The 17,231-nt window shown below is 34.8% G+C and overlaps 1 protein-coding gene across 5 annotated transcripts in view; it reads right to left on the reverse strand.

Annotated features, from left to right (window-relative positions):
- Window positions 1-3,941: 3,941 nt before the first annotated feature.
- The window catches only part of LOC113234812 (protein unc-13 homolog B), a 403,601-nt gene continuing 390,311 nt past the window's right edge, over window positions 3,942-17,231 (reverse strand). For all 5 annotated transcript variants that reach the window (XM_026470308.1, XM_026470309.1, XM_026470307.1 and 2 more), the window contains 16 exons: window positions 15,887-16,037; window positions 15,463-15,621; window positions 14,624-14,749; window positions 14,044-14,211; window positions 13,682-13,795; window positions 12,910-13,077; window positions 11,986-12,207; window positions 10,023-10,189; window positions 8,717-8,858; window positions 8,429-8,560; window positions 8,008-8,151; window positions 7,486-7,705; window positions 6,971-7,069; window positions 6,648-6,810; window positions 6,178-6,304; window positions 3,942-5,248 (listed from right to left, as the gene is read on the reverse strand). In XM_026470308.1, the coding sequence (XP_026326093.1) occupies window positions 5,072-5,248; window positions 6,178-6,304; window positions 6,648-6,810; window positions 6,971-7,069; window positions 7,486-7,705; window positions 8,008-8,151; window positions 8,429-8,560; window positions 8,717-8,858; window positions 10,023-10,189; window positions 11,986-12,207; window positions 12,910-13,077; window positions 13,682-13,795; window positions 14,044-14,211; window positions 14,624-14,749; window positions 15,463-15,621; window positions 15,887-16,037 (2,479 nt within the window). In that variant the 3' untranslated portion in view covers window positions 3,942-5,071. The remainder of the gene's footprint in view (window positions 5,249-6,177; window positions 6,305-6,647; window positions 6,811-6,970; window positions 7,070-7,485; window positions 7,706-8,007; window positions 8,152-8,428; window positions 8,561-8,716; window positions 8,859-10,022; window positions 10,190-11,985; window positions 12,208-12,909; window positions 13,078-13,681; window positions 13,796-14,043; window positions 14,212-14,623; window positions 14,750-15,462; window positions 15,622-15,886; window positions 16,038-17,231) is intronic.

Raw genomic sequence — 17,231 nt, forward strand, 5'->3', positions numbered from 1 at the left:
ATTATTATCTCTTCAACATGATGTTCGTTAATACATTGAATAGAATATAGGAAAGGCTACTAAAAATAAACACGTGAAATCTTGTCAATTACAATTTCTATTAAACGCTATAGTTTACAGATTCAGTCAACTCGGAAATTACAAATTATTGAATTAAAAAATTCATTAAGTTTTATTACGACAAGTAAATATATATTTAATATTACTGAGATTTGGACTAGACAAACCACATTTTCTATCTACAGATATGTAATCCATGATAAATGCTAATATGAAAAAATCTAACTCCCGTGTCGGTTAAGTGATGTGCTTGTTGCTACATATCGATGTGTATTCTCAAAACCATTTGGAAACCACGTTGTTTCGAACTTAAACGCGTGTTGATTTCTCTTTCTTTCATTGTAGAAAATTACATTCTCATCTGTATTATTTGCAACAGCTGACACATGAAGTGATTTTAGTGTATCTAGATCACTGTACTAGTACATAGATAAAAATAAACCGCGTTCCAAAAAATTACGAAACCTCAACAAAACAAAAGAAAGAATATATGCTTCCAAAAATATACCTACAAAGATCGAAGTAAAGATACAAAAAAAATATATTTACTAAATAATAAAATAGAGATTAAAAAACAAAATAAATCTAACGGTTACAAAAACAGACATGAAAACCCCGTTAAATATACGAAGTTCAAAAACAAAGTAAATACTTTCAGTTCCGAAATAAACGTTAGTTAAAAATAATATCGGTGGACGACCTATTTCAGCCAATGGGCACTTCTAATTATAAGATTTAGTCTTGATCTCAATTTGAATTAGTGAAGATGGGTGAGTCATTGATGTTACAGTAAATAATTGTAATAAACTGACAAGGAAACGTATAAAGTAAGTAGTGAAAGATATTCAGACGGTCTATAAATTTTAACAACCCAAAAACCATTGAAAGTTTCATGCATTTATAAGAAACATAGAATATACTTTGAACAAAAGAGTAATATAGATACGAACAACAATAACATTACTATTGATTGACGTAGCAAACAAAGCTGTGATCTAAATTTTAATAATAAATACGACCAAACCAATCCTTCTAGAAATCTGTATAAAAACTCCATAATTGCTAATTAGGAACACAAGACAAATTACGATGAATAGTGGGATAGCCAACTTGCAATACCGGGTCTATTGGCATCAACTATGAAAAGAATGATTAATCAAGGAAGTAGAAGAAGTATAACGTGATCAACGATACCTACTACTGTACTAGCGCACTTGATGCGGCGTTCCAAGGACACGCTGTATTTCGCTGATGTGCGGTGAAGACGAAACACAACAATATTATAGATTTATAAACAACAGAATGGTCTGACTACACAATAACAGAGTAGGGATAATGTAAAAAAAGTAGTCACTACGGTTATCATTGTTATAAATTTAAATAGACTAGGCTGCAAGGTCTAAAGACCATTTGCCTTTCCCAAAGGAAAAGTACGTAATATAACATCAATAATTTCATCAACTCCACCGTACTTTTTCTTTTACTTAATTTGTTTGTTCTTTTTAGTAATATAAAAGATAATAGTTATATTATAAATATAAAGAAAAAATTAGTAATGCAAGTAATAGCGACTTTGCGTTAATTTGACGTTAATTCCTCAACTCAAACTCAACTCAAATTTGCTTTGGGGTAATGCCGCGGATATCAATAGAATCTTTGTCCTGCAGAAACGTGCAGTTAGGGCAATTTACAATTTGGGCCCCAAAGTATCTTTGAGAGATTATTTTAAGGAAATTAACATTCTTACACTAGCCTCACAGTACATTTATGAAAATGTAATTTATGTTAAAAGGAATAGTAATTTATTTATGAAAAATAGTGACAGACATAACATTAATACGAGGAATAGAAATAAACTAGCTTTTCTTGATAGTCGTCTTCACAAAGTCAAAAAATCATTTAAGGGGCAATGTATACGCTTCTATAACAAGATTCCGGTTGATATACAAAATTTGCCTTTCACGAGGTTTAAAACTATAGTGAAACAAAAACTTTATACTAAAGGTTATTATACAACTTCTGCGTACTTGGATGACAAAAATCCGTGGTAGTAACCCGTTTAGCTCATGGAGGTAGTCTCGATCTCTGATGTTTCAAATAAAAAAAAAATATTGTAAATGTTATTTACAAAGAGCAACCCCTAGAGTTTCTTGCTCATTCTTCTCAGGGGAATCTGCCTTACGAATGAGCGGTAAAGTTTAACCATTGTGACGATTTCAAGTGTAATAATGCTTACCTATGAAATAAAGATTATTTTGAATTTGAATTTGAATCAACTATGGATAAATATCATTGGTAAACATTCAATATTATCTACCTGCCTAGCTTATTCCCAATAGGCCTCGAGTATATAACCAGAAATGGAGACGAAATGTCATTTCATTTGTTTGAAAACTATTCTGCCATATCATTACTGTGACAACTGCGCTCCGATGGGCTAGCCCGAGTTCGAAACAATTCACGGGTGTCGTCAATGGGTGTGGTCAACTGTTTCACTTCAAATCCACCAGTTGAGCTTTGCTATAATGGACGAAAATTGCAAAATAACATATTTAATTACCGATGAAATGTGATTCCGTTTGTTTTGTAATTAGATGTTTTGCTGTTTTTCCCACACCACCGAATAGAAGCACAGCATTGTTAGAGATATTATCTTTATTACAATAAGTACAGAAATTCTTTTGGAATATACGGAGACGTACACACAGGTCAGTGCAAACGAGAGTTGATATTTATAAGAGCTGTATCGCTAATGTGTTACCAGGAATATATGGCCCTTATTTCGTCTCTATTTTTGGTAATATACTCGATGCCAATAGGTATAGACAGTCACGTCTGACCGCGGTACTACGGCACTGATACTCTTTGACAAAATTCAACACTAAAACAAAACACTATCACTAGGTATCGAGTTCTTAGGTTTTCGCGATTGTGACACATAGGAAATGAAACTATTTTTCCGGATTTAAATCGCGTATATTTGTTTTTTCAAACAAACCGACGTTTCGGGCCCTTTACAGGTCCCGTCAACCGTGACCATGGGACCTGTAAAGGGCCCGAAACGTCGGTTTGTTTGAAAAAACAAATATACGCGATTTAAATCCGGAAAAATAGTTTCATTCACTATCACTAGGTATTGATAATGTTTTGTTTGGAACATATAATTGCCGTGAATGCTCTTGTCTATAGATTGAAGTCATTGAAAGTGATTAAAATAATTGACTATATTATAAGTATGAATGGTTTCAAGAATACACACCAGCTAAAAAAATTATTTATGTGACAATTATCAAACTGTGTTGTTTGAACTGTGATTTTTATCCACGATAAATCAACCACCGTATCAGTATTTTATATAGCCTTAACAAATTATTTTTGAGCACTGACTTGTACAGTCTCAGGATAAAATATATTTTAAATGGAATATTTCATAATATTGTCGATAATTTGATTTGTGACAGAAAACAAATTTCAGTGCTTGGTTAAAATATTTTTTGATAAATGATTATGAAACGTAATAATGTTAACAGTCAATATTTGGTTAATGAATTAGTTAATAAAGATGTTTTGTTAATGGACTGACAAAACCGAAAGCTGCAACTGGTTTTAACTGCAAAATGTTCTCGCGCAATACTGAGAATTTTTTAAAGAGCTTCACTAGCTTGAATTCGGAATATTCAAAAGATAGTGTTTTTGGAAACAAACTGGAAAGTTTTGTCAATACAATAACCCAGAACATCTTTGTTGTAAACATCTAAAAACAGATTTACATAAATATTCACGACGTTAATGATGCATTTAAATTTATAACAATATCACAATTTTCAATAATATACATAAAGACGTAGGAGTTTCTTTTGATTATATATTAAACAGGCCAAGCGTATTTAAAGTATAATAGCAAAGTTTGTGATATATATTTATTTTTAAATAACATTTTAGTTGGTATTTACATGTCTGGTAGTTTTAGAAAACATAGGACCACATTACGATGTCGATCACTCAAAAACGGGACGTAAAAAGAGGTATAAAAGATGACAAGACCATACATTTTTAGAATAAAATCATGTCTATATCTATATTAATTCCATTTTTAGAACACACATTTCCTAACAAACATGCATGCGTAATCATATACACCACGCAGTTACAAGATAAACGGATTTCAACATTCAATATACCGTTAACACGTCTAACCGACAAGCAAAATATACCAACAAACAAGGGAAATAATTTACATAAGGCCATACATTATTTACTGTACACGTATAACGAGTAGATGATTAATTAGATAAATAATGCAATATTAAGGGATAAGGATAATGTATCCGTATTTACGACAGTTTGGTCCATATAAATATTATTACATAAATCGTGTGTGACAAGTCCACTTTGTTACGTATCCAGCAAAAGAAACGATACACGAGTAATAAAATAGGATTTGGTATGAAAGACATCGTCCAAATTTTAATGTCTATTTACGTATTCGAGGTCAACAGTGTGTTCAATATGCCAGAAGTAACAAATAAAGGGAAGATAGGAAAATATTGTTCTATTCGCGTGCAAAAACACGGCGATAGTATTATTTCAAGAAGATTTGCTGAATACTTAAACACCAGTGAACGTCGCAGCGCCCTCAGCCGTCTACGGTCAGTCTTTTCAGCTAATCTTTACGAGTTTGTGCAAAATATACCACTAGTCGCGTAACTTAACTCCGTAATTTATTTACAAAACGTATCTCGACAACGAGATGATTAAGAAACGGAATGAACGAGCACTGACCGGGAACTGCCGGAGCGCCAAGTGTCATGTCCTTGAAAATCTCCATTCGCGGAGAGACTTGTAAGTTCGAAAGATTTCTCTTGTTTCCATAGGAATTCTCGTTATAGCACTTTCAAGAGTGCGAAGGTATAACTTCACAACCGGTTTCGTCCAGTCGTCCTGGATTTGAAAGAATTCTTGCAGCTTTAGCGTTCGCAGAAGATTGTCACGTGATTTGACCTCAAATACTTCACGATGGTCCTTGAGCCTGTCCAGCGGGAGCTTCTGATCTCATCTCTGATTTCAGCTTGACGAACTCTCTAGCCACTTCGTCGCTATGCCTCTGCGAGAGGATACGGAGGATTGTCCATCCAGTTTCATCCATCTTGACTCGTTTCCCAAGAGGCAGCCAGCATGCACATGAACCCTGATGATAAAAACAATATTAAATTAGTAGTTGGATACCACATGAATAAGCACCACTGATAAATTTGTACGAAACGATATTGAGTACAGCCAACAAAAAGCGAACGTTATAAAATTGTACAGTATATATCAAGTTAATCAAATGTAACACAACTTAGGGGAAAGCACACCTTATTATTTGTTTTTAAAGTCGTTGTACGACTTTAAAAATATGTTTAAGACGTTTACGAGGAAACATGTCATATTACAAGCAATTTATGTTTTCAGCAGAGGACGTAATTTAAATCGAGTAACGCGATTCGAGTTACGTACATTAATGATGATTTCTGATGTCATATAACTCGAGTAGCAAAAGGTGGAATGAGTAATGCATCTTCCGTTAATAAAATATAAGGTCATGCTACAGAAGTGTTCAAGCACAAGGTTCTTTGAATGCCATATTATCCAATATATAAAATAGTTAAGGCAAAAATCCGAGAGAAAGTAATCATTATCAAATTGATCATCAATCCATTATATACCCCACTGTTGGGTATCCATATCACATAGTCTGCCTCCCTGGCTAAATGTGAGTTGGTGATTTCACACGTTTTCTAGGGATCGTGTGAAGCGTTCTCGAGAAGCGGTTTCATCACGATATTTTCGTTCACCGTTAGTGTTATTCATTGCCACAGGAATACGAGCTATTTATCTCTCAAATGAGGAGCAACCATTTCCCCAACGGGCTACGTGACGTGATTGAACACACGCCAGCACACCAAGCTACACATTGACGTATCTTGTTCCGTTGTACTGGAGGCGATTTTCGAACAAACATTTGTAGTCTGATATGCCATTGTCCGTACTAAAATACACGCAAAAATTGGCTTGACCAGTTCACGTTAGGTTTTTCAACAATAAAGAAGAATGCTATTAAAGAAGAATCCAAACCTGTTCCGCAATATCAGCTAAACGCATTACGGCGACGCCGACGAGGCGATCCTCTCTAGCGAAGCAGTAATCTCTCACGCAGACGTGGAGCTCGAATAACTCCAATTGCTCCGTTGCGCTCACCATGCTGTAAAATGATGAATGTAAGATATATAAGAGCTGTAAGATATATAAGAGCGGTGACCTCGGTATGGCAATAGCCGCTGGCTTGAGCTAAGTCAGATCAAAGGAATTTTTCTTTGTGTTGTTCTATTAAAATCAATATAGTTCAAAATATCAGGTTGCCAGAAATATCTTGGTACTTTTGGCAAAGAATTTCAAAGCAAGCGATTTGAATTAGGAAATAATTAAAAAGGCACTCATGTAATTCATATTCATGAAGTAAATTAACAAAATATATGTGTTATTAGATTTGAAAACTTCATTCTGCAAGTGTAATAACAATCAATCGCGAGCTATGAAATACTTACAAATGGAAAGTCTCATTGAACTTAGGACTCCAATTGTTAGCTTTCGACTTGGTGGCAAATTTTCTCTTCTTATCAGCAAGGTGTGGCCCAATAAGATTCACTTCGATGAACGGCCTGAACATTCCGCTGGCTATCACCCAGTTGAGATCGTTTGCTGCTACCACTGAAAACAAAGTTTAAACAATTCTTGTATTTATTGTTCAAATAATGCACGGGATATGCGTACAGACAGAAACAGACCTAAAGGCAATTTAGTAAATCGACGTTGATGGTTCGATTTTACTTATTGTCGTGTACGATTAAACGATTTATAAACGTCTTACCTTTAACTGTGATTTTGTGTTCACCCGTGCCTGGATGTGTGAAGAGATCTACCTGGAGTGACACTTCTCCAACGCTTCCTTCTTCAGCTACTGCAGCATCTGTAATTATATTAAAATATATTTAACCATCTACAAACAGTATTATTTAATTATTTCAAAATATTTTCTTTTACACTGTTGCACAGTCTCCGTATGCAGGGTTTCTGTTTATATTTTAACATAAGAAGGTAAAATTATGATATATTTAATTCCACAAGGATGGTAATGAAATTCATTGTAAATAAAATTTAAACCGATCGTTAGTAATGATATTACTCATTATGTAGTCATTATCATTTCTCACTCCTAAGGCGATAGCCACCCTTGCCTGTTGCGGCTTGGGAGCTTCATTCGTTTTCCGTGGATTATGCTCATTATGTAAAGTATTCGAGGTTAATTTCTTCTTATCTCAAAAATCACAGATATTTTATATATAACAACTATATTATAAATACCAAAAGATTCTAGAACTTTACCCTGATTCTGCTGACTAGTTACGAAAGTCCTGATCAGCGTATCAGTGGTCTGCGTGTACAAACTCAACGCGTATCTCAATGACTGTAGTTCTGGACTCTTTTCCAGGAACGTTTTCTTCAAGCCATTGCCACCAGCGTGGAAATAAAGCTTGATGGTGTCGAGAGCTGCGTCTAGTACTGCACATTGCTTTGGTGTTAGACTCTTCTCTGCTGATAGATGCTGTGGAAAAGTTGTATGACAATGTGAACGACAAAACCAATGTTCCAATGCCTACCAGAATAACAAGTTTAACTCTTGACCCACAATTCAGACCACTTCAACTGTTTTATAATACTTTCTCAACCTAATATCAAACATAGGAAAATATGAATAGAGACTTATATTTTGTCAAACGCAATGTAACAAAGTCCATCCTAATAAAACAAATAACAAAAGATTTAGAACTCTTCAGGGCTTTGCAATTGCTCTACAAATACTTCCATTTTTACAACAGTGTATATTATGTATATTATTAATGTTACCTCTTTAGAAATATCCATGACTCCGGATAGCGCATGCTTGACGTCCTGCTTGCCAACCGTGCTCTTAAACAGTTGAGTCATGTCCTCAATTTTTGCATTTGCAGCTAAGTTTTTCGCGTTATTGGTTAGATTCTTTAACATCATCTGAAAAAAAGAAAACAATTGTGACGAAAGTTGGAAACGGAGATTAAAAATGAAGGGTTATTGTTAATATCATTTAAATTTAAGTCATCAATAACGATAATTCAAGTATAAGTGTTCAAAACACATAATGTAAGATAAACATGTATGTAAGTAGATAATATTAATTATATTTATCGCTTATATAGCTATAAGAAAGCAATTGCAGACTCTGAAATGAAGATCTTAAAACCTTCTTGTAAACTCTGCCTTCCTATTTTTTAAGGCACTTAGAACTTACCGTCTTATCAGTCATAGGCGGAAGCACAACAGTCTTTTCTAATATTTTCATGACGATCTTCCACAGTTCTTTCAGGAGTCGTTTCAGTACAGTCTTTTCACATGACTCCGCATACATCGTGAGGGAGCCATCCTGTTAAAACAACACATTAAAAAATTAATATAACGTGCTTTTATCACAGGTTACGCTACTGGTACAAAAACAAGTCCTCGTCATCACGCATTGGCACCTTCTCTTCTCAATCTGGTCTTTATTTGAGTTTAAAATTTTGTTTCCCCCTTAACATACCAAAATATCCATAAGCGGTCGTAGAACTTCGTCAGCTTCATGATGCGCTGGTGGCTGTGGTTGACCTGGTGCACCACCGCCACCCACTTTTTGTAGCAACTCGCCCAATTCTTTCACACTGGCTGTGATTCTTGTCTCCAAACTAGAAAACAAACGTATTATATAAATTTTGTTTATACCGAAGTAAGGGAGAAGGCAATAGATGGTCTATAGACATTTGGTTAAGAGCGATGGCCCCGGCATGGCAATTGACACTGGTGCTGTCAAATCGAAGGAATTTTTCTTTGTATTCGATCTTTGTAGCAACAAGCAATAAAAATTTGTAGCAAAAAGCCTTTAAACGGCTATACAAAGATACAAATATAATACAAAGATATAATACAATACAAAGATCCGCAACGAGCACATAGAGAAATTCGTTAGATCTGGCTGAGTGACGAAAAACGTTCACAGACTTCTCATAGATGGCGTTACGACAAAAAACTCGTTAAAAAAAATAAAATAAAACAAAGATCTGCAGCAAGTACACAGAAAAATTCATTGAATCATAATTGAGTAGTAAAACATCGTGATAGTCAATTAACTTCATAATCGTAAGATCTGCTGGCCCAATGCGTAGTTCAGTTTGTAAGAGCCGAAGCCACGTCGAGGTGACAGACGCTGTTTGGAGTCCAATCGGATGTAAGGAATTTTTCTTTGTGTTTGTTCTATTTTTGTATTAATAATAATAACAAACTAGTGGAGTATTTAAAAAATAACATCATGGTAGTAATATCATCACATATTGGATAAAAAGCGCTATAAAGTGGAAGTCCCTTGCACACCTTAGTCCTTTATTGACTTATGATTTGGGCACTTTTCAAGGCGAGAGTGAACAGGCGTTATTTAGATGTACATGCTCAATTGTCGACCTCATATCGTCACTTTCCATCAGGTGAGATGGATGTTCAATACGGACTAATTTTTTTTTACAAAAAAATCTCTATTAAAAACAATTATTTTTGCGTTTTTTTATATCAAGTGACAAGCGAATAAAAAAAGCAATATAGGGAAAGTAAATTTCGAAATGTTGGTATTAAAACAAACGTTACAATAAACGTTAAAACCAAAAACAAATATCTGCAACAAACACGTGAGAAATTTGTAAGGTCTGCTGGTTTGTTCCGTACCTCAGTTGCGAAAGTATCAGCCACGGTTTGATAAGGTCGTTAGTTCGGTTCAGCCGGATTGAACGGTTTTTTTTTGTGTTCGATCTTTGTATTAATAATTATGTTTGCATTGTTAGTAAATTACGTTACATAGGTACCTGTTAGCAAACATAGAAGCAAGTTCGTCGAGCGTACTGTTCAGACTCTGTTGGAGATCATGAAGGATGTCAGCTGCGTCCCGCTCCAGTTTCGTACCACCCATGGCTTCAAACATCTTTTCAAGTTGTACACGCAGTTGTTGAATATTGTTCATTAGGATACATGCCTGGAAGCAACAGAAGAAATTTTATGTAATATCTAAAAATTTTAATTATTAACTCTTTTAATAAAAATATGCATATGAACTTATTAGGTTAATCTTTCATCAGGTTTTATAGAAAATTAGTAACAATGTTGAAATTTAAAACAAAATTTATGTAAAATTAGAATTTCAATATAATTTCTGAGGCACTGTGTGAGTTACACGACCCTGTAACCGACCATTTGTTTCTGTAAGGGTTGTAGCTGTGGGTTAGCGTAGCGAGAGGCACATTTCAATGAGAAACGAGGACAGTAATCATAAATAAAATTTTACTACGTATATTCAATTTCGAAGCTTTGTCCAGAACAACCACGACGTTCTTTTTTTACAATGCAATTTATTTTTATCTAATCCTAAACACAAACCTATATTTATTCAGCCAGTTCTAATACAAATCATAGAGCCTAGTAATAAAAAATAACAACTTGGTAGTAATATCATCACATATTGGATAAAAAGCGCTATAAAGTGGAAGTCCCTTGCACACCTTAGTCCTTTATTAACTTATGATTTGGGCACTTTTCAAGGCGAGAGTGAACAGGCGTAGTGTGTGAACATAAGTAGATAAGTGTGAAGAAAATTATTATCACTAATTACAGGTTTTTTAACACGGTATGAGTTCTTTTTGCTTTCCCGATATTTCGGAACGGTTACACGCTCTATGATGACGGGTTGACTCAGTCAATACGGTTACACGCTCCATGATCACGGGTTGGTTCAGTCAATTATTGATAAACAGTAATTAGTGATAATTTTTAGTGAATAACCAATATTGTGAAGAAAAGTATTAAACAAATTTAACCTTTAACCTGTGGGCAATAAAATTAATTTTGGTACGACTTTTTCATTGCATCATTAGTGAACGACTTGTTACGAAATAAAAATTTCATCCATAAAGCTGACATTAACAAATTTCTATGGAATGTGTAAGAAGGCTCTCAGAAACAAAAGGTTGGCTAGGAGGTCAGGTAGCTTCGGCTTGGGGAATCGACTGTACGTATGCACATTAAATGTAAATAATATATGATCACGTAATCGCCCTGTGTACATTATAATGAAAATTTCGCGTTCAAATTTAGTGCGACGTATTTGCTATGACCACAGTTTATCTAGATTTGTTTTAATGCACACACTCATAGCCACGCACTACGGAAACTCTGTATTGCGGTTGATATGGACGCATACGTAGTCAACCACAAATTACACCCAAACTCACGAAAGAAATAAATGTAGGCCATACAAATATTTCTTACTCGGTACTTTAAAACGGTGATCAACGTCCGGCGTGTTCAATATAATAATGGTAGTAGGATGTTGTTAGGACTACCATACTTTTGCAGTGCATCAGGCAGGTCCATATAGCGCATGTGGGCAGCTTTAGCGCGATGATGCGTAAAAGGACGGCCTCACAGATGCGTCGCATGCGTGAAAGTTCCAACAGCAACAGACGCTTGATTAGAACGTACCCTGCTTGTGAAATGTAGAAGCATATTACAACATCCTTTGTTTTATAATACGAAATGACGAGACGAACAAATCGTGCACCTGACGGTAATCGACACGCCCACAGACACGCCTGTCTATAGCAGCTGCAGTGTCACTAAGAGCTCAAAAAACCCACATGTGTTTTTTATACAAAACTGAGGACTTACTAACTTAGACCTGAAGCATGTAATAATATTTATTACACTTTAATATACATTGAGTATTTAGCGCATTTCCAATTGTAGTTTGTTGGGTCTTAGGAGATAAATACGTACCACTCGCTCCTCCTTTAAATGTTCAGGGAACTCCTTCTTCACAATATCAGCGTAAGCGACCAAAACTTTGACGATAGTCTTAGCGAATCTCTTCATATACCGTTTCCAAATCTCAGGATCTGGACATTCGAGCTTGGAGACCACGTCGAAACATTGCGTCAGTTGTGTAAATACGTCAACAACTGAATTGCTGAACAGAGCGTGTTCACTGGATTTTTGGAACTGAAAAGAGTATATATATTCATTTTAACTGACACAATTAACGACTTTACAAATATTTAAACAATTAACGACTTTATAAATATATATATATATATATATATAGGTATATTACGCAGTTAATTCTGCGGCTGGTACAAAAAGTGCCTAAGTTTCTATTACTTACGCACTTCTTGTACCAAGGCACATAATATGAGCAACTATAGAGTGCGTACAGACTTGGTGCCAGATTCGCCTGTTTGCGAAAGGCTTACGAGGAGCACATGTGCATTACCGCCTTTTTTTGAAATAGTCGTAATAGGCAGTGCGATATGCGAATGTACAATAATTGACAAAATGAAACTAGTGTTTCGGATCTAAATTTCGATTATAATGCAAGCCAACGCTTCGTTCGGGCTTTCTACGGCTCCAAGGTGTCTAAGATAGTATCTATTACTCATCTAACAATCGTCTAATATTAATATACACTACCCTACTCTGAACTATACTTACAAAATTGATTATTTTTAATTTACCAAAAAATTATATTCCAATTTGCGCTACATAAATACGTTCTGTAAAATTTAAAATATTTTAAAATATAAACAAAGAACAAGTAACAAAGAGCATGAATTTGCGAAGGCAGAATCATCGTTAAATTGATAGAGCAGACCTCCGTGCATTGAAGAGAAAAATGACAATTAGCGTGAAAACCTGCATACATACCCCATCTCTCTTATCCCTGTTGAAAGCCCCATTAAGGTACTCTAGGGAAACGTCATCGTTCTCGTTGAGCCACTGCATCACAAACGGCTCAAACCAGGCTGGGTATTCCGGTACTGCTCCGCAATATGGCGGTACGTCTTTCACGTAGTTGGTGTGGAGCCATTTCACCTGTTGCGTACGGATAATAGAGTTCTCTGAAGTAACGAAATCGATATGATTCTTGACATATTACTTTGGTAGAAATCTGCTGGGCTATCTATTACTTGCGCCTTATAAAACATGGAAATGGGACGCACAAATTGTCTGACAAACGATGAATAATGTATCAGAACTCAGGGTGTGTTCGTGCACCTAGTTAATACGTTATAATTTAAAGTGTTCCAAGAAATTGTTGTGATATGGGTATTAAAATATCCAATAAAATGCCGAATAATTGAAAGCATGGCCGACAAATCAATAATGTAGAAAAGTAAAGAAATTGATCTTGTAAAAATGTTTTACATCAATAAAGGTTTAGAAATGTTTAATAAGTTTATAACACTGTAGTATATGTTAAGAATTAATATTTTAGTGTATAATGTAAGTTTGAATTTCTGCAAGTCAACAACTGATAAGATATGCTGCACTTATAAGTTACTTGTCATAAATTTTTATATAACCACATCTTGTGCAAATAAAAAAAATTTCATTTCAAAACATTTCAAATAATTTCTATTAATTCCAAATCATCTCATATGATTTCAGACTAAATGTCAAATATAAATTAAAGTACCTTGAAATGTAAATTCATGTATGCGGAAGACTTGCATAGCCGGTGCTGTTCATGTTCTTCTAAAGCATATTTCATGTCCACGGCAAATAACGACCACATAGTTGCTGCAGACAGCTGTAATAAAAGCATGCAAGTAGCAAGTAGCAAATTTAAAATACACTTTCACTTTTAATTGACACGGTAAGTCAATTTATTTGTAGTGTCTCTCGTTTAGGTTTGAAGGATAATTGATTTTATATCGTTCAGAAAAAGAAATCACGTTTAAAACATTTTTCTCGAACTAATATTACAATGCCAAAATTCAACAAATGAATCAATTCAAAACCCAGTCAGTGTTCTAATAGAAATACAAAAAAAAGTACCTGTCCAATATTAAGCTCTTGAGGAAATTGATTAAGAACTGGAGCGTAACTGTTCCTATCCTCCTCTATCACAGACACTATGAGAGCTATGAGCTTATGCCAGAAGTCTACTGAGTCCAACTGGGGTCCATGATCTGCTGGATCACGTTTCGCTTCGTTTGGATCCACCTGTATAAACACAAATAACAACAAAATTTGGTTACTGTAGCATCGTAATTTTTATCTAAAAGATTTTCTTTTTGAAATATTAAACGCACAGGTTGATTCTTGAGAAATCATCGTGATCAAAAGAACCTGTTGCCTGTTCTTATTTAATTTGTTCAATGAGTTGATTACAAAGTATGTTTGCTTTAATTAGTACATAGATATTTGAAATTAAACAATTATGCACCAAAACCAGATTTATAAACAAAGAGATAAAGGCCGTCATAAACAACTAAACGTTTCGCCGAAACACCCCAAAACTTTTTCTAACTTTTGCTTATTTTGATAGCAACATTTTTAGGAAGCCCATGATACTGACAGTGATTTATGAAAAAAGTTTAAGAAACGAAATGCATAGCTAATCGTACGAAATTACCTGGAATTCTCTGTTGTATAATTCGTAGCAATTTTCAAAGAGGAATTGATATGTTGATCTAAGGCAAGCCTTTACACAGTCTTTGACGACTGTGCTGGCACGTGGCGGACTGCTGAGCTCTTGAACCTGAAAGTATATTATAATCATGAAATAAAATAAAATAATAATGGATAAAATTGGATGTGAAAGAAACTAACGTTATTTAGACAGATATTTTTGTGGACCTCAGTAGTTTGCTCTGTTGGACGGGAGGTCCCGGTTTCAATTTTCGATAGTACCAATTTGGGAAATGAACAAAAGTTCATTTCCCAAATTTTAGAAAACTAAATTAGGTCTGGGTGTTCAGAGTAGTGCCTCAGAGAGAATTTCGTTGCACTGGTATTCATAGCAAAGGGAATTCCTTAGTTTGAGATCACTAGGGCTAGCACGACTGGGCGCGACTTGCACGAAAGAGGCATAAACCGCGAAACCTCTATGCTAAAATAGCAGTATCTCGCGCTTTATATCACTCTCATGCTATTGTATTAGCCCTACAGGTAATTGGTATAGTTGTTTAACACATTACAGATATCGTGTGTAACATTTCATAGGTTTAAAATGACAAAATCTCGAATGTTATTTTAATTCTTCTAAATTATTAACTTGGTGCAAATAGAACTAAACTAATCAATTGATTTCATTAAGATTTTTAATTAGTAGTCAACAAATGACTCCACATCTCATTTAATTTTAATACAATAGCCAACTTTGTTACCGCTCATTTATTTATACACAATAAGTAAGTAAGGCAAATTCTTAAAGATATTAATGAGTCTAAAGGCAACTCAAAAGATACTCACCTTCATTCTAAAGAACGTAATACTAGTAAGCAAGTCGACTGTAGACTTAAGGTCCATGAGCTTCTCAGCGCTGGAGGCAGGGAAGTTGTTTCTGTACATGGACAGGTCGATCCGGAGGGAGTTGTGAAGCTGATCCAGGAGTTTGACGAATTTTTCTTTCTGTGGAAGATTCAATATTTTGACTAGATGATTTACGATTTGTTATTTAGTGTTTTTAAGTATGCAAATAAATTCCATGTAGAATAGAAATCCAGTTTGGTCTTTGAAATTGGCAAAGATGAAATCATTGGATCAATAGACGAGGGACAGTGGACATAAAAAGTCAATTATCTATTACAGGTAACAGAGATAAAATAAACACGCATAAGCAACTTTTGCTTGTCCTAGAACAAAGTTTTAGTAATTAAATGTTGAGAGCACTTACTCCAAAGTTAGAAGCTGCAAATCTATCTGAAGCAGAAACAGCTGAAGATGCAGTTGTGTGTGCGTAGTACGCATTGATGTTAGCTAGTAACGTGGACATCACTGCTGGTACTCCCGCGCATAGATACTTCGTTGAAAGACAGTGAAAGTGGCTGAAAAGTAAAAAAAACTGTAAATATAAATGGTTACCTTATTTACAGTGCCTAATAAAGTAGATAAATTAAAGAAGCTACGTCTATTGGCTAATAAAAAACCAAACACTATTTAAGTCTCAAAACTAAACAGTATCAGAGTTATTAACTTCTGCTACTTTAAAAGAATCCTGCGATAAATCCCTTGTTATGAACAGTCACCCTCAAAAGTATCTAACGTTAAACTAACTAATTAAAATATAAGTGACCAATTACATTTCTACCTACGTTTAAAATTCTCAAAATATTCGATAAAAATCAACTAATCTCATTCAAAATGATGATTTAATTTTATTTCAATTTCAAATTTCAGTTTTTTTTATAGTATAAGTGATGGGACGAACAAATCGTGCTCCAGATGGTGAGATACATGCTTGTCCATAACAATTGCAGTGCCACTCAGAGCTTTAAATCGCAAAGATCTGAGGGACACTGCCACTGCGCCCGTCACCCTGAGACATAAGTTGACAAGTCCCATGTGCCTGTAATTTCACCAGCACCCTTACCCTTCTAAACCGGAACGCAATAATGCTAACATTACTGCTTTTCCGCAGAAATAGGTAAGGTGGCAGTACTTAGCTGGACGAACTCTTTCACAAGGAGCTCTACTGCTGCTAAAAAGTGTATTGACATCACCTGAATTTGTTTTGTTAATTTTACCTCTCAGATCAGATCATTCGGAGGCAGATTATACTTTTAAAGTTTGAAGGGCGATATAGCAAAAAAATAGTATACTTAAAAAGTTTGCACTGTTTACAAAACTTGTGTGTACTATAAAGTATAGAAATGATTCGTATTTTCAATGTTTAATGAATATTACTAATTTAACGGGCAGCGAAAACATAAGACGAAACAAGCTTACGTCAAATCACAGAAACAAAAAAATATGAAAGAGTGCAACAATGAGGAATAATACTGTAAACGTTATAAAGAATAACAGTACCTTTGAAATTAAGTAGGCAATTCAATGCGTAATTCGAAAACCAAAAATTCAACAATCTACAAAGTAGGTCGTATAATAATGATATCAATAAAAGGGTCGTGAGTGAAAAGGGGGCGTATATTGCAAGAAACATGGCGTGTTTAGGTAACACTAATCAACGTATGGCTAATCATAAAACGGGTGAAGGTGAACTTAAAGGTATATGTATCGGC

Source organism: Hyposmocoma kahamanoa, unplaced genomic scaffold (genome assembly GCF_003589595.1).
Source record: "Hyposmocoma kahamanoa isolate Upper Pololo Valley unplaced genomic scaffold, ASM358959v1 86, whole genome shotgun sequence".
NCBI lineage: Eukaryota > Metazoa > Arthropoda > Insecta > Lepidoptera > Cosmopterigidae > Hyposmocoma > Hyposmocoma kahamanoa.